A 26,751-nucleotide genomic window follows, 5' to 3' on the forward strand; every position below is an offset into this window, starting at 1 on the left:
TCATATATGAAACATAATAATCATTTTTATACACAGTATAAGTTATTAAACTCAGAATATCATAAGCATGTAACACAGGATAATGATTATTCTGTCAAGCTTTATTGAAACTTTGAGAATATTTCATATTTTAAAGTTTGTCTGACACTTCATTTGAATGAATGAATGAATGAATGAATGAATTAAATAAATAAATAAATAAATAAATAAATAAATAAATAAATAAATAAATAAATAAGCCAAGTTATTACTATTTGAGCTCCTGAGTAGACCAAAACACCATCTTGTGGATACAAGTGTCCTTGCATTGCTTTTAAGTAACATGACTATAATTTAGCCATTTGTACTAATACACAATAACCAGAGTTTTAAACGCGACAGAATTGATTTAATTTATTATAAATAAATAATATCAAAGCTAATCCTTTCAAAACAATGAAATAATTTGTAACTCATTTTGCACTGCTCACCTTGCAGTGCAGTATCTGTCGTATAGAGGGCAGTGGCTCACATAAAACGTCAATTCCCAATTGTTTTACTAAATTTGAAACTCATCTCAAATATTTGTAGTATATTACAGAACATGTAAAGACAAACTTGAACATCAATATTCTTACTTGAATGTCACTTTCCTGTCTGTGGATATGCCTTTGCCTTTGCTACAGGTGGAAAGCTGTGCTATCGAATTATCAAACGACGCCGGGTTAACTCCGTTAATTTGTGATAGCCTACCTGAGGTTTTCAGAGGCGTGCCCGAGCCAAGATGGCGGAAAGCTACCTGCTGCAGATGGTAAATAATTTTGCTGATTTATTTCACGTTGATTGTTGTTTTCTCATTAGTTATAGTGTTCATTTAAAGGTAATAATGCAAACATTGATATTTAGAGAAAATCAGCATGTCAATAATGTTGAGATTATATGTGCTCACAGTTGTTTGACAACTTACCTTTTTTTTTGTCTACAAGTTTAATATATGTCCAAATTACTCACTAAGGCCAACAGCTTGACTGAAATTAGGCCAAGTTTAGTTGAGATGAAATCGTTTGAATTACTTGTATGCACATTCATTTCAATGTCAAAAATGTTAAAACTTTTTTGTTGTTGTCTGGATAGAAGAGTAGTACAAAAACCAAGACCACAATCTTTAAGGATTAATTGCAGATACATTGAGGTAAAGTTGGATTATTCACACATTTGGATTTTCTTCTTGAAAATAAAATTTCAGATAAGTATTTATTGCTAATTCTAAATAGTGAAATCATATTATTAGCCAATGACTATCAACGTGGAACATTTACAATCAATAAAAGTGTTGTTTTGAAGTCATACTTCCATGTGATAATAGACTATTCAAAGTACCATGGTGAACAATAAAGAGAGCACGTCACAAGTTGTCACTAAACGAATGTGCAAATAAAACCCAACTTTACCTCAATTGCAGATATTGCGGTATGTCATTAGGTGAGCATCTCTGTCCCTGTCCTTTTAAATATCTATAGTTGTTAAATAATGCTTTAAAGGCTTAACAAACATGTTTTCAGTTACGGTATAAGCAAGAAAGTCAAGACTCCTCCAGAGGTTTACAGTACATCATCAATCTGTGACACGTTTGGTGACGGTGCACTACATTCACTCACAGAAATGAAATGGGGGCTGGCAAATAAAAACAATCTCTAGCATTGATTTTGATAATGGCTTTCTTGAAAAGAAAAATGAAAAATAAATGAAAATGGTGGTGACGATGGAAAGTCTTGGTTCGATGTTGTCATGCTAAATGTGTCAAGCTGTACTTCTATGGTTTCTTGGGTTTACCAGTAATCATAGAAGAAGCCCTAGTGCTGGATGCGTGGCTCAAAACTTCTGATTTTGGCAAAATTTTATCAGAGGTGAAATTGATTGCATTGGTCATTAATTGGATCTTGTCAAACTGTCAATAGCTATGTTTCCATCCAGTTATTTTTATGCACATTTTCGATATGCGCATAAAAACAGTTGATGAAAACGCCATGATGTGCATACATTTTAAAAATGTGCATAAAAAAAAACATATGTGCAAAACTGAGTAGGATAAACTTTTTAATTGACAAGAAAAGATGCACATAAACTGCGATGGAAACACTTTTAGCTCAAATTCCAGTATGCGCATTAAAAAAAGTCATGTAATTTTTTTTTAAATGTTAAGAATGTTACTATTAACTACTATTTTGTGCTTCTGTAGGTTATGAATAAAATATAGTCATTATAATACTTTTTTAAAAAATGAATTAGATTTTTGAAAATCGCCAAGCAACCCCAGCTCATTGTCTCGCGACCCCCGCTTTGGGAACCACTGATTTAAACCACTAGGAAAGCTTGGGTTGAAATGCTGGGTCAAATATGGACAAAGCTAACTTAATTATATTTAACATAAACTAACCAAACATTGGGTTTGTCCACATAGAGAGTAGTTTTTTTTTTTTTTTTTTTACCCATGTGTCAACTTGATCACCTATTCTTTTATGTGCTTGCGCCTTTATTATAATAAATACAAATCATAATAAGTAGTTTCTGTTACACACAATGACATTTAAATATTATTTCACATACATTGTGACATTTTATGAAAATTTATAAAGTTTTCTTATGTTCATTTGTTTTTTTTTTAATGTATACTTTTGTCAATTTACTTTGATGAAAATGAGAAGTCTCCACTTTGACCCATCTCTTATGCTACAAATTAGGGCTGTGCGATTAATCGCAAGCTTATCGCAAGAGGCTGCGCTATGGAATATATTTGTATGATTTAATTTCCCCAAGCAAATGCGTGACTGCCATCTGTGTGTGACAGTCTTACTAGCCAATTGTGTGAGCACACTTTCATTCTGCCCAATCACAATATTCCAATCTGCCTCTTATCAGTCATTTTAGTTTGCTTAGTGTTCTGTATTTTTAGAATTATTATTATTATTATTATTTCGTTTTATATATATATATATATATATATATATATATATATATATATATATATATATATATATATATATATATATATATATATATATAAAGCTACATTATCTCCCTATAATTTGAGTTGAACTTGTTCACAGAACGGTGAGTTAATTTTATTTGGATGTACTGCTTGCTCTTGAGAAAAATCTTTGTTTAATTTCTGAATATTTAAAAACAGATTTGATTTTGAATGAACGTTAAAGTTAATATCTTTTCTGTTTAGTTTGTTTTAAACCAACACTTATTTAGGAGTGAGAAGCTACAATACAGATTATTGAGCTGAAGCTTGACTACAAAATTAAATCGCCAATCAAATCGAAATTACAATATTCGTCAAAAATATTGCAATTATTTCCCCAAATCGCACAGCCCTAAAGTATGAATGTGCTTAGAGTGTAATTTGATTTTTTTAGACTGCGTTTGCCTTACAAGCATCATTGTGCTATTTACTTCTCCTGGATTTGTAAAATGTCCACTAAATGCACACATCGCATAGGTCATCCCAGTTGAGTACTTGTCTACTGTTTCATGAGTTCTGTGAATTTTTAGCACATATTGTACTTTTCACATTTGCACTGTTTGTGATACTATATGGATGAATATGTTATCGCTTTCTGTTTGCCCTGCTTTGCAATGGTATATATCCAACAGTGTCACGTATGAAGATCACTTTGTATGTGCACCCACACTGTTAATCATCACAATACATCTCTGCTCATATTTATAAAGTTTGAGCTCTTGCCAGTGATTGCTGTTGTTTCCAGTTTTGCTTTAATTATTCATTGCATGCTGTCTTTTTTTTTTTTTTTGTATAAACAAAAACATGTTATGCCATTGATTTTAACTGCTGAGTTGCTGCTAGACATCAGTCTGAAATACCATAATTATAAGTTCTGAGCACAACCAACCAAAGTTGTATTTACTGAAAATTTTAGATGATACATGAGCGTTGCCAAGTTGACATTGAGAAGGGGATTTTAGAAACACTGATCTATAATATATATAATACAATCTATCAATCATTTATATGTAGAGATCACTGAGTGGAAAGCAAGTCTGTAGTTTGGTTGACCTATAACCTTTTGTGGAGAGGAGAACCGTTTCACTTGTGAATGGTAGAAAATTATTAATTTCTTCCCAAAGCTTCCTTGTTGCATAATGTACATTTGTACACAGAGAAAGGAGCATGCACTGGAAACAAAATCCAGTATTGTTCTCCATGTTTCTCTTCAACCAAACCATTTGTACACTATGTAGTACGCAATGAAGTACACATCATTTTATATATATATATATATATATATATATATATATACAGTTGAAGTCAGAATTATTATCCCCCCTGAATTATTAGCTCCCCTGTTTATTTTCCCCCCCCCAATTTCTGTTCTGTTCTGGGAAGATTGTTTCAGCACATTTCTAAGCATAATAGTTTTAAAAACCTATTTCTAATAACTGATTTATTTTTTCTTTATCATGATGACAGTAAATAATATTTTACTAGATATTTTTCAAGACACTTCTATACAGCTTAAAGTGACATTAAAATGCTTAACTAGGTTAATAAGGGTAACTAGGCAGGTTAGGGTAATTAGTCAAGTTATTGTATAACGATGGTTTGTTCTGTAGACTATCAGGAAAAAACATTGCTTAAAGGGGCTAATAATTTTGTCCCAAAAATGGTTTTAAAAAAATTAATAACAGCTTTTATTCTAGCCAAAATAAAACAAATAAGACTTTCTCCAGAACAAAAAATATTATCAGACATACTGTGAACATTTCATTGCTCTGTTAAAAATCATTTGGGAAATATTTAAAAAAGAAAATAAAAATCAAAAGGGTGCTAATAATTCTGACTTCAACTGTATATATATATATATACACACACTAGGGCTGCTCGATTTTGGGAAAAATCATAATCACGATTATTTAGGTCATAATTGTGATCACAATTATTCAAAACGATTAATGTTGAAGTCAAAATTATTAGCGCTCCTGAGAATAATTTTTAAAATAAATATTTCCCAAATTATGTTTAACAGAGCAAGGAATTTTAACAGTATTTCCTATAATATTTTTTTCTTCTGGAGAAAGTCTTATTCGTTTTATTTCGTCTAGAATAAAAGCAGGTTTAAATATTTTGAAACCTATTTTCAGGTCAATATCATTAGCCCCTTTAGGCAATATATATTTTTTATTGTCTGCAGAAGAATCTACTGTTATACAATGACTTGCCTAATTACCCTAATTAAGCCGTTGAATTTGAATGCTTGTATTTTGAAAAATATCTGGTCAAATATTATGTGCTGTCATCATACCAAAGATAAAAGAAATTAGTTATTAGACACGAGTTATTAAAACTATAATGTTTAGAATTGTGTTGAAAAAAAAAATTTTTTTCCATTAAACAGAATTTGGGGGAAAAGGGTTGCTAATATTCAGGAGAGCTAATAATTCTGACTTCTGAACTGTACATATACAGTTATTTTTATAAAGAGAAATAAATACAACAGAATAAAAAATATGAAACAAACTGTGATTTAAGCATCTTAACTTTAAGAAAAACACTTTAGCTACAAAAGTCCCTCAGTCAAGAGCAATGTGAGGGATTTTCTCCTTTTGTTATTTGAATAATAATGATAAAAACAGACGGCAGCAGGAATTGCGCTCTGTCACTTTAATGGTTTCGCTTTCACGTTTCTTTTGATCCTCAACTTATTTGTTTATTACTCAAATTAGGGTTAATATTAATAATCAGTAAACACAGCATTTTGACACCTATTTGACCATTAAACCGCTCGCATTAAGATGACTTAAGATGCTCTGCTCGTCACAGTGTTCGAATGAGACCACAAGGTGACCGCATGCTTCTGACTGTGTGCGCGCCACACACACACACACACACACACACACACACACACACACACACACACACACACACACACACAGGAGCCTGCGGTTTAGTTCACGCTTTTAAGAGCCACGGATGTTTACAACTGGAAAGGGGGCTGTAAATAATGGAACAATCATTTATCTCGATTAATGGTTTTTCATAATCGTAGAAGCCAAAATCAGAATCGGATTTTCAATTAGTTGTGAATTTCGATTAATATATATATGCAGTTGAAGTCATAATTATTAGTACCCTTTTTATTTTATTTATTTTATTTATTTATTTTTTTTTTTTCGGCTACAATAAAAGCAGTTTTTAATTTTTTTTAAAAACCATTTTTGGGGCAATATTATTAGCCCCTTTAAGCCAAATTTTTTTTCGATAGTCTACAGAACAAACCATCGTTATAGAATAACTTGAAAATAACCCTAACCTGACTAGTTCACTTTATTAACCTAGTTAAGCTGTCACTTTAAGCTGTATTCACCTTATTCTCAGCTGTCGAGTGGGCGCTGCCATTTGAATCTTTTTGTCTCGCGACTTCCGGTCACATTCACTTCCATTCATTTTTTGACGTTAACAACTGCTCGTTACGCTGCTTGATGTTGCAATTTAATATTTTCTTATTATAATATGCTACTTGGTCTGTGTAGTCATGCAAACATTTGTTTGTTGAGCAAGTAGTTTGGCCATTTTCTGCCGTTTATTATTCCTAGTCATTTCTCCTATAGGCGACTGAATCGGAAGTTCTAAGACAATCGCGAAAACAGGCACACTTCCGCATTTTAGAATAAGGTCAATAGAAGTGTCTTGAAAAATATAAAGTAAAATATTAGTTACTGTCATCATGGCAAAGATAAAATAAATCAGTTATTATTTATATTTATTTATATATATATATATATATATATATATATATATATATATATATATATATATATATAGCTACAGTGCTCAGCATAATTGAGTGCACCCCATTTTAAAAATAACTATTTGTATCCATTTCTCAGTGAACATAGTGTATTTTGGTGCATTTAAACAAAACGATTTATGTTTGGTTACTTAATTAGTATTTTAATCAATATATTTAAAATTCAAAAGACAATACAATTAAATTTAAGCAAAATATTGATGAAATAAATTACAACCTACAAAAATTTCAACAAAATCTTTCTATTTTCTTGGTTCTCTTGATTTGTCCTCTTTTTTTATTTATATTTAATATATTTCTATAACATAAATTTGGGTGTACTAGTTTTTAGACCATTATCGTAAGTTATTTTGTTATATAAGCTTCAGATTTGGTTTCAGTACTGACTAATCTGATGTATATGCACAAATATAATATAGTATAGCTTCCTATTAAAAATATAAATGGTAACACTTTACAATAAAGTTCATTAGTTAATGCATTTTCTAACAAGAACTAATCATGAACAACACATGTACAGCATTTATTAATCATAATTGAATATTTACTAATGCATTATTAACATCCAAGTCCATGCTTGTTAACATTAGTTAATGCATCATGAGTTAACATGAACTAACAATGAACAACTGTATTTACATTAACTAACGTTAACTATCATGAACAAATACAGTAGTAAATGTATTGTTCATTGTTTGTTCATGTTAGTAAATGCATTAATTAACATTAACTAATGAACCTTATTGTAAAGTGTGACCATATAAATTTAAAAGATAGATTTGGAGGGTTGTACTTCAAAATTATTAGCCCCCTGAATTAATAGGTCCCCTGTTTATTTTTTCCCCCAATTTCTGTTTAACGGAGAGAAGATTTCTTCAACACATTTATTCAGTTTTAATAACTCATTTCTAATAACTGATTCATTTAATCTTTGCCATGATAACAGTAAATAATATTTGACTAGATATTTTTCAAGACACTTCTATACAGTTTTAAGTGACATTTAAAGGCTTAACTAGGTTAATTAGCTTAACTAGGCAGGTTAGGGTAATTGGGCAAGTTATTGTATAATGATGGTTTGTTCTGTAGACTATCGAAAAAAAAAAAATAACTTAAAGGGGCTAATAATTTTGACCTTAAAATGGTGTTTAAAAAATTAAAAACTGCTTTTATTCTAGCCGAAATAAAACAATAACACTTTCTCCAGCAGAAAAAAACATTATCAGACATACTGTGAAAATGTTCTTTCCTTGTTAAACGTAATTTGGGAAATATTAAAAAAAGAAGAAAAAAAAATTTAAGGGGGGGGGGGGGCTAATAATTCTTACTTCAACTGTATATGCTGAGCACTGTATAAATGTACTCAAAAGCTATGTATTAACACTGAGAACAGGCTGCTTGGCTTCAATTATTGCAAATCAAAGTTTCAGACTTGTGGAATTATTGTGTTACAAATTCCGATCTATTCACACCCGGCCGATTCAGACCTTACATTCTGCAATTGTTCATTTTCATATGAATGATTCTAAAAAAAAAAATAAAAATATTAAAAATTAAAGTAGTTAAACTTCCCTTGGGTCGACAAGGTTGTGTTAACAAATAAAGAAACTTGTAAATACTATGATTGATGGGTCGCAGAATTATGTTGGGAGATTTGATATGGGATTTGACTTTTAGGTTTTCTGAATAGAAATATAAGCTTTGTTTCAACATGCGAATCTCACCACCACAAGGCTAAGTACGGTGTTGTGAAAGGTTGCCGGTATTGTCATGCAATATCTATCGTGTTCTCAGTGGTTTTAGCATGTTGCTATGCGGTTGCGAGGGTGTCTTAGGTGGTTGAAAGGGAATTGCTAGACTGTTCAGGGTGGTTCCTTAAAGCGCGTCTCCACATCTCTGAATCGCCTTCGCTGCAGTGCACACAAAACACAATGAGATCTTGTGTAGTCCATAATTTATTAGGTTATGTTATGTGAGATTGTATGGGGGATAACAGCCGTTCCACACTTGTCTTAAACAGGTAGTGCACTGCACGCTGTACCATGCTCCTTCGTTCTCCATCTCCCAGCATCTATTATTGTTGGTAGTCGTATGCAGTATAGCTGGAGAGCAGATGGAAGGTCATTGTTTTCAATTACAGATTGCATCTTTGATACCCGGTATCAAATTGTTTATCGTGACATCATGTCTGCTGGCAGGATGAGAGGAACTGTATGGCTGACAATCTTGGACAAATATGCTGCCTTACTACACAGTGATGGAAGTGTGTATATTGGAGAAGACATTCTGTATTATTGTTTTTTTGTTTCTGTGAATAAGTATTATTAAGTAATAATTAAGGGATTGTTCACTCAAAAATTGAAACATATTCACTATTTACTCTCCCTCAAGTGGTTTCACATCTTTCTTGGTTTATTGTTTCTGTTAAACACAAAGGAAATTATTTAGAAAAAATGACAGCTGTAACTGTTGACTTCTATAGTTGGAAAAGCAATTACTATGGAGTTCAATAGCTGATACGATTTCTATTTTATTAGTGAATAATTGGTTAGCACAATTTAAAAAAAAAAAATGTATTCAATATTTACTCTCTCAAGGGGTTTCAAATCTTTAAGTTTATTTTTACTAGTCCTCTGACGGTAACAGATTTTTTGTTACCGCGGTGATGAAGCAAAGAATAAAGTGGTATGTCGGTTAAACATATATAGGCAAAGTACTTTTTGTATTTGTATTGGTTTGAGATTGGTTTGCATTCTCACTACAAACTAGGGGGGATTGGTGGCATGGCATGGCTGTTCAGACCAAGTGTGCCGCAAGCCTGCGTTTGAGTGAAGGTCTCGGCCGTTAGATCGCCCCCTGGGGGCTGGCTGCAGTACAAGTCATAAAGCCCGCCTCCTCCGTATTAATGAAGGAGACTTAAGCCCAAATAAAAAAAATTATTACACTTGCAATAAAATGTCCCGAAAGATGGTTCTGGTCGATTAAGGCACTGGTTATTGTGCTGAAATAGGTGCAGATCTTCATTTTTGTAAACAGTTTGTTTTTAGCAGTAATTTAATGCTGGACGTGTCATCATGATTGACAGCTGTGATTGACAGTTTCTCAAAGCAGCGCGTCTGAACTTCGGCAGGAGACTGAAATGTTATTATTCGATTTCTGTGTTATTTTACCATGCCAAAATGAGTTCAGCAGTAAACTATAGTTTCTGACATACATGATCCTGGTGGAACACTGTTTATTCGCTAAGTTCAGGGCTTTTTTCGGGCTTTATTAGTTTGCTGATACACGCCTAACCACCCAGATAGCAAAACACAGTTCCGGCTAGTTTCTCGCCTGCCGGACTTATCCCTTAGAGCTCAGACTGACTACCTCTGCTGGACCTACTCCGGATGCCTGGACTCACTACCCGATTCCAGCCTGAGTCAATCAAGCCAGATGCGGCGGCTGAGCGATCCGGCGCTGCCGCATGCACACTTTGTGGATATCTTTTTTATCCACAAAGTGTGCAGCTTTTGTCACTGCAGTGTATTTTAATGGGCTTCTGGAATAACATTTCAAGTACACTACTTGTACATTTGATATTAGTATGCTTACTAAATAAAGTATACTTTTACATGACCTTAACTTAAGTATTCTTCCTTTTTCTTAAGGGTGTATTTACAGACTTACCAAGATCAGTCTTATACAGCCAGAGGGAGTATTGCTGCTCTGACAGCCAAGTTGGGTCAAAGCTAGGGATGCTCCGATCAAGATTTTTGCTGCCTATATTGAATACCAATTCCTTGTCATGCTGATCGGCTGATACTGAGCACCGATTCTAATGCTTCAAGCTTTATAGTGCATTGAGCACATTTTCCCTTTAAATATGAACCTTAAGAAAAGATATTCCGTTACCTAAGTGAATAAATCAAGGATGCTACATATAATACCTTAAACACATCTCTTTAGGTGTGAACATATCATTGCCAGTAGCAGCTTTACAGAAAGTAATTCATCCATTCATTTTACTTCGGCTTAGTCCCGCATTTATCAGGGGTTGCCACAACAGAATGAACAGCCACAGAAAATAATAAAACACAGATCTAAAAAATTGTTGTGAAAAATTACAATGCAATTTGGAAACAAAGCAAATAATGAAAAATGAATTCAACATGTCTCAATTAAGAACAAGTTTGGAATGCACATTTGATGCATAAGAAGGTAAAATGCACACCTATATATCTAATGCTTCTTTACTAAAAGAAAATAGGCCTATAAATTGCAATAAGTATATTACGATAAGTTATATTATTAAATATTCATGTTAAAAAATAAATTAAGTTTTTTTTATATTTTTATCTAATGATTCCAGCCAGCTTTTAGTGAACTTGCAATATTGTAACAACACAGAACTTTCAGTTGTTTTATGTAAAAAAAGGGCTTAAATGCATGCTGAACCATTTAAATGTTTTGCTCGTCTCCAACTATTGACAGCAGATCTCTCACTGAGCGAGAGGGGTTGATTTACACTTGCGATATCTTTACTGCTCTATTTATTTAACCAAAGCAATGTAATGCTTAGACCATCACTGTTCCTCTGTCGATCTGTCCTCTTGCTCATTCACTCTCGTCGCCATGATTTCCAGATATGTTAACTTATTTTTGGGGATCACGGAGCCGGAATAAATTTGCAGGAGACTTGCGGAGCTTTTGGAAGAGGTCACACGGCTGGAGGAGACGCTACATAGGGCCAATAGCTCCGCTTTTGTCATAGCAGCTCAAAACACTGGAAATACAATGGCTGCACTTGCTACAAAGAGAGCATCATTTGCGCGAGCCGCGCCAATAAACTCTAAACAGGTCGCACTGCATCTGTACAAATTTTAGCTGCTGTGACACCCCCACACACCATTTATGTCAATTGCAGGGGTTTTTATTTCATAGTTGTGGCTGCTGTAGGCTATATATAATCTCTCCATTCACTCCGCTTTGTGCTAAACTAATGTTTTCTTAATTTATTTCATTTTTTTATTATTATATATTTTATTATAAATATTCAAACATCCCCGCGTCGTGTGACACAACGAATCAATTATGAAACTTTTGGTAATCAATTTTTGTCAATTTAATGGATTTGTTGTTGCAGCCGTAATATAGGCTATATATATATATATACTGTATTTATATATACTGTATACTGTATTTATTTTTTATTTTTTTTATCAAACAGTTAAACAAAAATGCATTATTCGAAACTAAACTATTTCACTTGTATTTTATTTATATTATTGTATTTAACAAAACATTTTGTGTTGTCAAAATATATGTGATTTGTTGTCTCTCATCACCGCAGCCGCCACATGCGCATCTGTTATAGCTTGTGTAAAACAGAAAGACCGACCTACATTTGACCAGGCTTTTTAGCAAAGCCTATATTGACGTGCTGATATTTCTATGCCTGTTTGGCACAGGCTACACTAAAGTAAGGACAGTTTAACTAATTTAAAACATTTGGTCACTTGAACTCCCCATAAGCGAGACGGAGATAATGAAAGTGCAGCGCTGAGGTAAAATCAGATTCTCATAATATTTAAAATAGTGACTTGTATTAAAAATGTGGATAGAGGTTTGTGATATATGAATTAGAGTATAGTTTTAAAATGCATATTTTCTGTGGAGTAATTGATTTGATGGGAAAAAAAACTTAAAATAGCCTTTGTTGGTTATTATAAAAGAATTATGTCAGTGTTTTCGTTTAGTAATCTAAATTTGTAATTTAAGTAGAAAATATTTAGGGCATACCTATTATTCTATTTATTTTATTTATTTAGTTGTTTCTAAACAATTCTGAAAGTTTCACGAGCAAAAATAAAGATTAAACTAAAAAGGGGAGGTGATGACGGTAAGAGCCACATCCTGCAATTGAGATCTCAGTATAGCAGTTATGCAGTGATGCGGTTATCGTCACACCCCTAGTTTTTTTCTGTCGAACACAAAGGATTATCTTCATTTGAGTTCAGCAAAAGAAAGAAACTCAGACATGTTTGAGTTTATTGCCAAATGCATTGTGAGTAAATGATAACAGAATTTTCCGTCATCCCTTTTAGTGATAATTCACCCAAAACTGAAAGTTCTGTCATCATTTATTGTCATTCCAAACCCGGTATGTCTTTATTTGTTCTGTGGAACAACAAATAAGCTATTTTAGTTAATACAGTGGAAGTGGTGTCTAAAACTTGTTTAAAATGTTTGTTTAGCAACATTTTTCAAAATATCTGTGTTTGTGTTTCATAGAAGAAACAAAAGCATGTGGGTTTGAATCAGCATGAGGGTGAGTAAATGAGGTAAAACCGAGGATATCAGATAAGATGGGGAAAGGTGATTTTTCCCCAGCCTTATTTTTTTCTCTCTTTGCTAAAGATATAGTACAAAAATGATTGCGGTTTTGTATTATTTGAATTATGAAGTAGAAAATTCTTTAGAAATTGTGGAAGAGTCCAACACAGTCATGCAATTCATAACAATTTTAAATTTCGGCAAAAAAGTGCCTATGTTTGAATTTATACAGTCTGCTTATATCCCAGTGATGGTTATGTTCAGAAGCGCCCAAAATATAAAATAGTTGTATTCTGGAAAATTTTCTTACCTCTTGGTTTCAAGTGTGGTCCTGAAAAATCTCTTTCGAGGGCTATCCCTTCGCCTTCAAGCTTAAGAGAATTGGGAGACCCCTACCCTTTCACGTGAACACAGAGATTTTTATTTTTTATTTTTATTTTATTATATATATATATATATATATATATATATATATATATATATATATATATATATATATATATATTATTGTTTTTTTTTTATCCTATTAAGGTCATAATCGAACTAAACTGAAATTAAATTAAGATGTGGAGTATGCTGATTTTAGTCACATTATTGAAGTGCAGTACAGACATGTGAAACTGTTACCGCCTTGTAGGTTTTTCACCGCATTTTGTGACCGGATAGTCTATACACACATGGCTGTTCGAAACTATGCTATGCACCTACTGAGTCAATGAAGGACCACAGACACCTGCATTGCAAAATGCGGAGGTTTTTTCCCATACGGCATGTGATATCAAATTCTAATAAAACAACACTCTACCAGCAGTTCATACTCGCATCCAATATCTCGTTTGTCATGGGGGGCATGCATGAAATGTTCCTGAATGAAAGTGAAAGTGCCAAGCTGCAGTTGAAGTCGACAAATTAAAAATGAAACACCCAAAATTACTACTCTGGAGGAAGTGTGGTAACGCAATTACGTTTATCCAATTATGTGCTGTCCCAGGTAAAAAAAAAAAAAAAAGTGCACTAAAATGCACTTTATTTAAGTATACTTAGTACACTTTTCAGTAATTTAATGAAAGTGCTCTATTTTCGCACACTAAGTTTGTACTTAATGTACTAAAAGATAGTAGTTTAGTCCAAAAAAAGTGAAGTACTTTGCATTTGTGTTGGTTCGAGATCGGTTTGCGTTCTCACTACAAACTAACTTCTACAGGGTTTGCTAAAAGAGGTGGTTTAGTCTCAGATTGCTTGCAGTGGTGTAAAGTAACTAATTACAAATACTCAAATTACTGTAATTGAGTAGTTTTCCTCAGAAATTGTAATTTACAAAGTAGTTTTATAAATGTGTACTTTTACTCTTCCTTGAGTAAATTTTTAGTGCAGTACTTGGTACTTTTACTCCACTACTTCCCCTTAACCTGCAGTCACTACTTTATTTTTTCTTGTCTATGGGGATTAGAAAAATTACTCCTGTGATTCCTGTCCAATCAGATCGCACATAAAAGGTAAATGGCATCATAATAAAATACCTCAAGACGCTGCATTTTGTTTGGAAATGAAAATCATGTTGACACTAGAACTTAAGGTCAGGCCAACGTCCAACCTAAAACCAACCAAATATCAAAGTAATGATGTTACAGCTTGACGTTGGGTGGAAGTTACCAATATGACGTCTATCAGACATTGGATTTTGGTTGCACACCTGATGAATAAATGTCAGTATGACAATATAACGTTGGTTTAAGACATTGGATTTTGGTCACTTTCCAACACAACCTAAAGTCAATCAAATATGAACACCATTTGACATTATTATTGGACATCAAAACAAAGTTGTCCCTAGACGCTGACTAGACATTGAATTTTGGTCATGTGACAAAACAACCTAGATTTAACCTAATATTAATGTCTAATGATGTTCTGTGCCTGCTGAGCAATAACAAGATGCACTACAGAATGTTAGTTTACACACACATGCACAAATTGCATGTAAATCATCAGCTTTTTACAGCGTTATACTCACTACTCTTGAGTACTTTAGAGAGGGCTACTTTTTACTCATTCATTGAGTAATATTTACAACAGATACTTTTACTTGCACTATATTTTTAGGCAAGTAATGGTGCTTTGACTTGAGTATGGTTTTTCAGTACTCTTTCCACCACTGATTGCTTGTTTGGTTTGCTTTTGGTGTACACCTGAGAATGATTGCAACTTTCACACTTGCCCAAACAAACCGCATCAAAAAGGCAAACAAATTCTGGTGTGTTCTGTCCGAGCTAAATGAGGCTGGTGTAAAAGCACTCTTAAGCGGGAAAACTTGCTGAGATGTAATATCAGGGACATGTGCATTACATGTTATTATATATATCATATTAGTTTCAAACTGTATTCTTAGAAGGCCGCAGCTCTGCACAGTTTTGCTCCAATCTTAATTAAACACAGCTGATGCAACTAATCAATGGTGGTTGGAGCTAAAATCTGCAGAGCTGTGGCCCTCCAGGAATTGAGTTTTAGACCACTACAAAATATTAATATTATAGTGTATGAATTTAATAAGTCATCAAATGATTATTGTTTTGAATATGCTAGGAAATATTTAGTTTTATATTGTGTGTGTTAGGGCTGCACAATATATGGTTTCAGCATCGATATTGCAATGTGCTCATCCGCAATAGTCACATTGCAGGTATGCAATGTAGAGTTATGATTATATAGTTGACCAGAAGAAATAATTCAGAAAACAATTGTTTCAATATTGCAGAGTTTAAACATAATGGAGTGAAAGTTTATCATTTGCACATGTTTTTAAGGCCTAAATATTCAGGCACAAGAAATTTTACTCTTAATACCGTATGATTATATTGAATTATTTATACAGCAAGGACTTTTGCAGTGTTCTTTTGCAATCAAATTCTGTACTTGAATACTATTTAACTGCCCTGAAAAGCATTAAACACTATTCAATCTATGCTTGTAATTTGTTTTTGACATTTTATGCATAATTAACTTTCCTAAAGAATTATCCCAACCTATCTAATCTAATAAATTCATTCCAAATAGCAGTTTTCAAGTCATCTGGTGAAATTATATAAACTGTTTATCGCAATAATTATCGCAGAAAAACTAAATATTGCAATAATCCATTATTTTGCAGCCCTAGTGTGTTTGTGTCTTTGTTTATTTCCATTAAAAACATAAATCCATTAATTCCATTAAAATCTGATGCATCATATCCATCACGCAAATAGACATATTCCTAATTATTTTACAAGTTATGTGAATTTTAACAAGTTATGTGAATCACAAATTAATTAATTTAAACTGATTTTGACATGCATTCTTAATGCAGTGGACATTAAAATGCAGATAATGCTTGATTTTGTTATAAAAGCCTCTTTCTTGATACTTAACACAGATTTATCTGTGAAGAGTATGATGAAATCTTCTGACAGCTCTGTAGTTGAGATGGACTTTATAGCTAAGTGCATTTAAAGCAGATAAATAGGTTCATTCCTGCCTTCATCAGTATGTAGGCTGGTTAAGACGTTCTTGTGCTTTTAATTTTATGCCATTAAATCCTTCCCTTCAAAAAAAAGAAAAAAAAAAAGATTTTTTTCTCCTCTCGCTTCTCTCGCTCAGCGCTAGCCTTTGCTCTGCTTCTTTTTCTCTGTCTCCCCCTCCCTCTCGCTGTCCCTCTTTCTTCTCTTTCTTTCTCTCTGGCTGCTTTTCATTCCTGTTTCTCTTTTCATTGTTTTTTTCTCACTTTTCTTTAGCTCTTTGGGACCTCTATTTCTTCTCTTCCTCTATTCAGGTTTTCTTTATTCTCTTTTCTGAATAGTTGTGGTACTTAAAGGGAAAGGGGAAAGGGAAGGAGCAGGGGAGGGAGGTTAGTTTCAGTCAGATCTCAAGCACAACACTTCCTCCTGCTGCAGTCGGTCTCAACCAGACTACGCTGTGGACTGTTTTATAGTGCATTTTGTGCACAGACATGCATAAAACACTCAGTTTAGCCCTAATCAGATGCACTCGGGTGCCTTTATTTGCAAGCAAACCTGTCTCCTTTAGGAGAATCTTGTTAATTGCAGGAGTTTTTTATGTGTCTTATGGTTGTCTTTGTTAACAAGATTTAGTTGTGTGTACATAGCTGCAGTTGTGTGTTCTCCTCAGTGGATGCGTGTAGCCCCCAGAGATGGACATCTTTATCACTGCACTGGGATGACAGGTCACGTTATGTCTTACTACATAAAATATTTTCACTGTAGGTATCTCAGGCAAGGCATATGAAGGAATTGAAGCATTATAAATTTCACTCTCTTTTATTAAAGTTGACATAAATATAATAAATTTGGTTTGATTTTAGTTCACTGAGGCATATTGCATCTGTAATGTATATTTTACATCCATTGGAAGATTCACTGTCAGTCAGTTCCGTAGATTATATATAATTTGGTACAATATTAAAACACAAGCCATCCAGTTAAATATTTAGTTCCTTTTAAAAAGGTTTCCATTTTTAATTAACAGATGAATAAAATCAGTATAATATTTATTTTAATAATAAACAACCAGATGATTTATGAACCAGATGATTCAGTTTGAATTGCGTTTTTGTGTGTAAAATTAACATTTTGTGTAAATTCTGCAAAGTGATTGTAATTTGTTAACATTGCTTATATAAACTACAGTTAGTTAATTAGTTTGCTAGTATTGATCCTGTTTCCAGAAAGACCCATTAAAGAGTGAAAAAAGTATTTTAATCTTTTTCAAAGATTTATTAATAGACCTGACTCATAAAATCATTTGTTGAGTCTGGCGCTGACCATGCTGCAATTAAAAGATGTTCGTTTGTCGAACTATTAATTTAAAGAACTACAGTAGCTCATAAGAATCAATCAGTCATGAATCTACACTGTGCTGAATGATTTTTATACAATCTAAATGGTGTGGTTGTTTATCTCCTATAATGATTATGATTCATTTAAACTTGCTCATGTTTGACATTTAAAAGCTTAACTATAGGTTAATTACATTAACTAGGCAGTTTGGATCATTAGGTAAGTTATTGTGTAACGATGGTTTGTTCTGTAGACTATCGGAAAAAAAAAATTGCTTAAAGAGGCTAATAATTTTGACCTTAAAAGAGCTTTAAAAATGTCCTATTTGTTAAATCTGCCCCTGCCTACAGCTTTCACTGAATATATATATATATATATATATATACAAACACACACATTTTGACTACTTGATCAAAGCAAGCGCAGGTCAAAAAAATGAATAAAAAAATGTTCATCCAATTAAATAGAGTCGGACCGACATCTCTCATAATTCAGATCTGTCTATCAGCAAATGCAGATTTGAACAACTGCGCAGCCATTTGTGCGCAGCTCCGCCGACCGCCTCGTGTTCACGAGAGAGAGCATGCGTGCTCGCGCATGATCGGTAAAAACGTGCTGAATCAAAACTTTTTAAAAACCTGAATCAATATTGGAGTTACCTTTGCACGCTGGAGAAAGGATGACACCATGTCTGAAGGATTTCTCTTGGACAGGGAATGTTATGTTTTAAAACTGTTTTAGCTTTACGCAAAGCTGATGTAACGGTGGATGTTGTTGTTAATAATGGGTTATATCTGCATAGAAGTGTTGTTCAGCCACTAAAATCTTCCAATGAAAGATTGATAAGACTATTTTCAGTTTCATAAGGGACCTTTTACAGCATCAATGATGTAGATTTTTCCGCTATTCTGCCTAGTCTTAGTCCTATTCCTACTCCTAGTCCTATTTCAGGAGGAGGCTTGGCTGTAGACGGCAAGGAAGGAACTATGATTTAGAGATTTATGCTAAGCTGTTTGCGTTGTGGAAGATCACCTACTTCACCTTTAAGTCTGATTTAAATTGTGACCTATATAAAAGCAACAGAGGGGCGACGCAGTGGTAGTGCTGTCTCCTCACAGCAAAAAGGTTGCTGGTTCGAGCCTCGGCTGTGTCAGTTGGAATTTCTGTGTGGAGTTTGCATGTTCTCCTCGTGTTAGTGTGGGTTTCCTCCGGGTGCTCCGGTTGTTCCAACACGTCCAAAGACATGCGGTACAGGTGACTTGGATAAGCTAATATTGTACGTAGTGTATGTGTTTGAATGAGAGTGTATGAGTGTTTCCCATTGACAGGTTGCAGCTGGAAAGGAATATGCTGTGTAAAACACATTCTCTAAGTTGGCGGTTTATTCTGCTGTGGCTAGCCCAGATTAATAAAGGGACTACTGTAAGCCATAAAGAAAATGAACGAATGAATGAATGAATAAAAGCAATGGCACATGATAGAAGGAATATTTTTCTGTATTAAAAGGATGACAAACACCTCCTAACCACAAGACTTAACACCTCAAAGTTAAAGATGGCTTCTATTTCTCACAGGTGAACAACAGAATGAATGACAATGATTAACTTTGGTAAACCTCATGTGCTTTATTCAGTGTTAAATGCTAACAATGTGAGTTTGAATGCCATTTTACATGACATTTATTGCCATACTACTGAAACCAGCAGTAGATAGTTCACCTCAGATCTTGAAAATAAACCATTTGAAATTAAACTGAAATAATGCAAACCACCACGTAATAGTGATTCAGCACCTACATTTAATCACGTTAAAGAGGTTTAATATGTATTAATAAAATTATAAACCCTACCATTTTATAAGTGAGTGGATATTCTGTGCTTCTGAATGGCTATATTTAAGTTTCTGTCATGTTTCGTCTGGTGCAAACAGCCAAATTGCTCATCACAGCAAATCTTGTCACGTAGCGTGCTGTTAAGACACCCGGTTACAATGTAACCTGTCATCTATTGTTTACATTCGCAATATTTATATTATTTGCTAATTGGTAACCTCGTGGAAATCTATATCTCATTTTGGAGTCTGCTACTGTCCACCAGTGGTCGCATGTCAGTCATGGCCGCATGCTTTGATAGGCTTTCTGAATGAACAAATTAATCAATCAATCAATCAAATAGGCTGTTTTCCATCAAGGTATCCCGGGGTGCTGAAATATAATTGGCTAAAGTGATAGTGGGCAGGTTAAAAGAACCAAAACAAACACAGACGTTCCGGCACGTAAATCACATTTTCAAAAAAGAATATCTGACTTCAGCATTGTTTTTCAGATAAACAAGAATGTTCACTTGGCATATTTCTTAAATGTCTGCAAACAAATTGTGTTCAATGATTTAGAACAGTCAAAAACGTACATACAGCACCTGTAATAAGCAAGGCATCTACGCCATGCAATAAACTATAGTGAGATGTGGACACACAATATTACATTTAATTCATTCAGTAATTCTCTTCACGCCAGACCTTCTTCCAAAAGCCTAAAGAACGAAGAAGCAACCCAGGGATGAGCACCAGAGAACTGACCACTCTGTCTAGCACACATGTAAATGAGAGATTGGGCCAGTGGAAACAGAGCAGGGGATTGGGTGAATGCAGAGTGATTAAAAATGCAGAATTGATAGGGCAACAGATGAAACTTTTTCTCCCTCTCTCTCCTTCGGCTCTCTCGCTCTCCATAAGTAAGAAACGGAGAAAAAAAACAGCATGATGGAATGGCAGGCTTGAAGGGGAGAGAAAGGTGAAAGACAGATGAAAGTGAAAAGAGATAAAAGCCGGAGTGAGGAGGGTGTGGGATAAAGCAGGAGGAAGGGAGGCAGAGATGAAAGCAAAATGAGAAAGATAAGAACAGAGTGAGAGAGACAGAGAGGCAAACGGAGGGAGAGATAGATAGTGTACAGCGCAGAGAGAGGGGTAACCATGGAAACAAGAGGAAGGTACAAAAGAAGAGAGAGACAAAGGGGTTTTGATTTAAAAGAATGAAACTTGGGAGAGAGAAAAAGTAATTCAGGTTGAAATTTGTTACCGCGAGGTGAGAGAGAAATACAAAAGAGCACGGCCGCGCGGAAGGACGTCCACGCTATTTACCAGACTCTGCAAATGAGACTTGTGCTGCGGTCAGGCAACAGACCTGCTCGTATTTACAGGCCTCTTTATTTGAGTTCAGCGTGGACGGACTCAAATTGGATGCGGTGCTAGGTGGTCAGACTCGTGCCGTGGGTCCATTTAACTGCCATTAGCAGGATTATGAGATGAAACGCGCAGGAGGCATGAGGCAACTGTTCTCTTGAAGGCAGCGGCGGGAGTCAGTCGAGGCTTTGACCTCCCAACCTCAAACCGCAGGGCGACGCGCACACATGCAGAGGAGTGCCGCTCCTCCGTGATTGTAGGCCCCACACAATGAACTTGTGCCTGAGTTTTGCAGGGTGTGACTCCTGCCTCATTCACATGCACACAATATAGCCTCCTATTTACATTCATATTTGTCTATCTTCATGGAGCCGAAGCCAGACGTTGCTTTATTTTATTCTGTGGTTTTTGAGTCTCTTGTGTGTCTCTTTTTCTTTCTATCTCCCTCCCTTCCCCCTTCTCTCCTGTCTTTTTCTGTCTCTCTCCCTTTCCTCTTTTCTGTTTCTCTCTCTCTCGCCCTCCCTCCCCCTTCTCTCTTTCTCTCTCTCTTATTTCTCCTTTTCTCTTTCTCTCTTGCTCTCTCCCCCACTCTCTCTCTCTCTCTCTCTCTCTCTCTCTCTCTCTCTCTCTCTCTGTTCCTTTTATATCCTGTGCTGAATGCTCTCCTCCCTCAACTGTCTTTCTCTTTTCAATTCACTCTATTTCCTCTTGGTTCTCTCGGAAGAAACATTTCTCGCCCAATATTCTGTCCAACATTTTATCTGTAACCCCCGTGCTGAATGAGGGGGGTAATCTTTTATTCAGGCTTTTGGAGAGCCTCTCTTCTTTTTGCATCCTCTGTGTTTGTGTGTGTATTCGAGCGTGATTTCTGCTACACAAAATGCACAAACATTGAAATCGTGAAACATCAGGGGCCGAGATTGAGATTGAGACATTTAGGATGGAACTGATGGATAAAGTGTGAGACTGTAAATGCCTTGATATGTTCAGAGGAAAGTTCTGTGTTCGAGGGTTTAAAAAGTTTGAAATGGAGAATAGTAATTTGGCATTTCATTATGTGTCGCAGTTACACAGTGTAAACACAATCCCAGCCTGAAACTAGGGCTGGGCGATATGGCCTAAAATCAAAACCTTGAATAATTGAACATTAATTGAACTGGATTACGATTGATTATTTTATTTATTTATTCTATTTTTTTGCCTTCATAGTTTACTGACAAGCTTTGTACAGTAAAAATGCTCACATATCACAAGTGAGAGATTTTTTTTTAATGAAGGATGCATTACTTGACTTTAAAATAATTACAGGAAACACACACTATGTACTATCTATGATTATTTACTGAACATCAACATTAAACAACTGAAATTAAAACACATTTTTATGTAATGGAAAATATAAAATTTTAGGCATCTCTGGCACAGCTTTCAATTATCATCAGTAGTCAGTGGTGGAAAGTGTGCTGAAAAATTATACTTCAGTAAAAGTACCATTACGTGCCTAAAAATGTAGTTCAAGTAGAGCTAAAGTATCTGTTGTAACCATTACTCAAAGTAAAAAAAGTAACCCTTTTAAAAGTACTCAAGTAGTGAGTATTACACTGTAAAAAGCTGATGCATTTACATGTAATTTGTGGAATTTGTATGTAAACGTAACGTTCTGTAGTGGATTTAGTTATTACACAGCAGGCACACAACGTCATAATAAGGGCCATATGAGTTTTCACATATGGACTTTCAGTCCATAATATTGTAGAGATATTAACATACTGTAAACTTAGTAACTAAATCATTTGGACTAAGGTTTGTATTTAAATAACTGAAAGAGTATTGGTGACGATACTAACTAACTTTGCCTCTTAATAAACATAAGCAAAAAACACTGAGCACACACTTACTAAATCTGTAGAGATAGAACAATTAACACCAACTGGAACCGCATCTTTTTAAAAAGAAGACGAGTGGCAAATCCGGATTTCACCATTTCCAGATGCGAAAAGCTCTCAAGTAAAAATTTCTCTTTACAAATAATTTTTTGTTGCGTGTTAGCAGACCATTGTAATCCATACGCGAGTCTCATAGTGGGGAATTGAAAACAAAACCTTCGTTGCAGCACATTTATAAACCCAACACTGATGACAATTCTTCTTCTTCCACTTATTTTAATAAAGGTTAGCAACACAACGTGGCATCTCTCAGCTGTCTGAACACTAACAGGTAAAAAACAGGTCTTTAAAGCTATATCTTGCATAATAATGAAGTTGTACTTCATAGACAATAGAGCGTGCTTATTGGTTTGAACCAAGACTTTCTCATGAATTAAAGCAAAAAGTTCAAAGATGTCACGTTGTCACTGCTGGTATAGACATCCAGTCTACACGCTGGAATTCACACAAGAATCTAATCACTGTGACGTAGCTTCAAAAATTACTTTTATTCATCAGGTATGGAAATCAAAATTCAATATGACATTATAGTTGTAACATCCACACTACATCAAGCTGTAACATAATTAGACATTGATATTTGGTTGATTTCAGGTTGGACATTGGACATTGACGTCGACCTGACGTTGGGTTCTGAAGTAAACCCGATTTTCATTTCCAAACAAAATGCAATGTCCCCACGACAATGGTGGTACAATGCTAGTCTGGCGCCATGTTGACGTCTTGTGCCTGCTTGGTGTTTAAGGCCATTTCAATCATTATAAAGTAAATATCCATCTTCTTCTCATCAGTGACATGCATCTAAACAGTCTCTGGATCATTGTGTGTAAAGGTTTTGGAATTCTCCTTGGACACTTTTAATGCTTCCAAAGAGTTTGCTGCAGTTCTAAATCGCACATGTCTTGAGGATGTTCATTATGAGGGGATTTACCTTCTATGTGCGATTTAATTGGACAGGAATCGCAGGACTTATTTTTTAAATTTAGACCAGTGGTTCTCAAACTTTTTTCACCAAGTACCACCTTAGAAAAAAATCGTCTCTCCAAGTACCACCTTACGACGCTATTTTTTAACCAGTATTAAAAAATAGCGTCAAAAGCCTAATTAAGCAGCTACAGGTGTGCACAGTTTTAAAACGATGCAGATTATTTCCTATTAGTAAGAATATGTATTATTGTCAGTCACTTTAAACATTTGAAATAGTCTGAACATTAACTGTGCTTGCAGATAAAAAAAAAAACTTTTAGTTAAAATGTGCTTTTAAAAGTTCATAAAAAATGGCGCTGTTCTTAAAAAGTAAAAAGAAAACTGCTGTACTTAAATCTAAAGTATTCATAGTAGCCTATTCATCAAAAGCTGGAAATGGTGCTTGGACCTTATAAATATAGGCTATATGTCATATTCATACACTTTTCAGACAAATCTTGAAATAAATGTTAAATGTACATATGACAGGGTTCATACAGGCACAGCCTAATGAAAATCAAATAATCTTTAAGGCCATAGAGACACTTTTTGCCCATTTTTAAAAATATATATTTTTAAGCTTTGAAAGGTTTAATTGAAGTATATGGTAAAAAGATTTAAATTTAGCCTTTTATTTACATATTTTACACTATTTTCTTTACAATATGGCAAATTTGTTTCTTAAATAGCTGTACATCACATGTAGATTTTATTTTACACTTGATCTTAATCTAAAATAGAAACGTAAAAAAATACAAGTACACTGTCAGTAAAAAAATAAAACAAATGACTTCATTTTACTTGAGGTGTTTGAAATGTGACAACAATACATTTATCAAAGCAGTGCTTTAAGAGCCTTATTGCAAATTGTGATAAATAAACAATAAGTAGGCTAACAATGGATTGCTTTGACCTGTAATGCTTTAGGACAGATCAGAATACAGCTAAATGTATAAATCACACAAATACCTCATCCAGAAACATTTCCAGCATAATTCTTTTGTCGTAAAGAAATAAAAAATGTTCCACCTTTGCTAAAAGTACGTTTCACTTCACAACACAGCCAAATAAGAAGACCATTAGCATTGTCATCGATGTATCAATCTATTTCTAAATATTTGATAACTTTGAATACTTTTGACTAAATTTAGTTAAGGAGCAAAGATAAATAATGTCTACTTTAATAGTGGAGGGATCGCGATTGTATTCTATCTGAGCAAAGATAAATAATGTCTACTTTAATAGTGGAGAGATCGCGATTGTATTCTATCTGAGCACACACGCGATCATCAGAGCACTTGCAGTTCATTTGAAAAAAGCCTATTTAAGAGCTCGCATATCTGTTTTAGCGATTTGTGTACATGAATGCGCTCTCGTGTTAAAATAGAGCACTCGCCGCATTTGCAGAAATGAGTAATTGCGCAATACCTTCATTCCCGCGCCGCCATTCAGACTGTGTTTAGAGGAGTGACCGGTCATAGGCGAGTCAACTCGCTGTCGGAGAGCGAAACGTGTATGAAGATCATCAAATAGGCAGGAAATAAGTCCGCGGTTTAATTACTCTGCTAGACATCTCTGTAGTGAAAACATCCAAGAAGCATTATTCCAACAAAACATTTGTTTTTAAGTTGTTTTTTTCTGTCTCTGCAACACAGAAAGCCTTTGTCCCGCCCTTACGTTTCACGCAACTAGACAAGGTCGACTGTGATTGGCCACTTTTGATGTCAGTCAAATCACGCTTCAGAATCAATTCTTAAACTTCGGAAACTGATTTTCAGCAGCTTATGAAACAACGCACTAAAATAAACACTCTAAGCACAGCGTTGTGATCGTACGCTTCACAAAACAGCCAATGCTGATCACATCAATGTTATATTACGCATTAAAGGATTAAAAGTGTTAATTGTTTCTTTCATTATTCAGCGATTCCTCCGCGTACCACTAGGAGGAAGCCCGCGTACCACTAGTGGTACGCGTACCACAGTTTGAGAACCACTGATTTAGACAATCCCCATAGACAAGAAAAATAAAGTAGCGGAGTAAAAGTACTAATTCTGCATTAAAATGCACTCAAGTGGAAGTAAGAGTACACATTTTTAAAACTACTTGGTAAATTACAATTCCTGAAAAAAACTACCCAATTGCAGTAATTTGAGTATTTGTAATTTGTTCCTTTATACTGTACCACTGTCAATAGAGCAAAGTAAGGCTCAAGAATGGGTCCATCGTTTTACTTGACCAGAGATCAGATTTGGCTGCAAAGTGCTGAAGTGTTGAAAATATTGTCCTTGAAAAATTAGCTCGGTTTATAGCAGCTCCCAACAGGGTGGTCCGGGCTCACAAGTGGGCCTCAGCGAGCTCTGTGGGGGGTCACATCATATTTTTAACATTTTTTTTTAGCAGTGGACATTTAGGAGAACAATCATGTTGCCTTAGTTATTTTTTAAATAAACAAATTTTTTATTTTGTCCTCCACAAAAAAAAAAACAGTCTCACTGATTCAACAGCTAATATTAATGACACAAGTATACTGGACCAAGGTGAGGAAGCTCCAAACATTTCAAATTGCAGCGTTAGCAATACTGGAGACACCAAATTCAGGAAATACCAAGATCGTTACCTGAACTATGGTTTTATTCCATTTTCTCGAAGCAAGGAGTCATTGACTTAGCCACAGTGCATTATCTGCATCAAAGTTATTGC

At 34.5% G+C, this 26,751-nt stretch overlaps 1 protein-coding gene across 9 annotated transcripts in view; it reads left to right on the top strand.

Moving 5' to 3' along the window:
- The first annotated feature begins 743 nt into the window (after positions 1 to 743).
- Positions 744 to 26,751, top strand: part of znf710a (zinc finger protein 710a) — a 48,647-nt gene continuing 22,639 nt past the window's right edge. For 8 of the 9 annotated variants that reach the window (XR_012393595.1, XR_012393596.1, XR_012393597.1 and 5 more), the window contains exon 1: positions 744 to 790. Coding sequence is in view for 2 of the 9 variants with exons in the window: in XM_068214726.1 (XP_068070827.1) it covers positions 764 to 790 (27 nt within the window). In the remaining 7 variants the exon portion in view is untranslated. 9 annotated transcript variants of the gene reach the window in all.

Source organism: Danio rerio, chromosome 18 (assembly GCF_049306965.1).
Source record: "Danio rerio strain Tuebingen ecotype United States chromosome 18, GRCz12tu, whole genome shotgun sequence".
Lineage (NCBI taxonomy): Eukaryota > Metazoa > Chordata > Actinopteri > Cypriniformes > Danionidae > Danio > Danio rerio.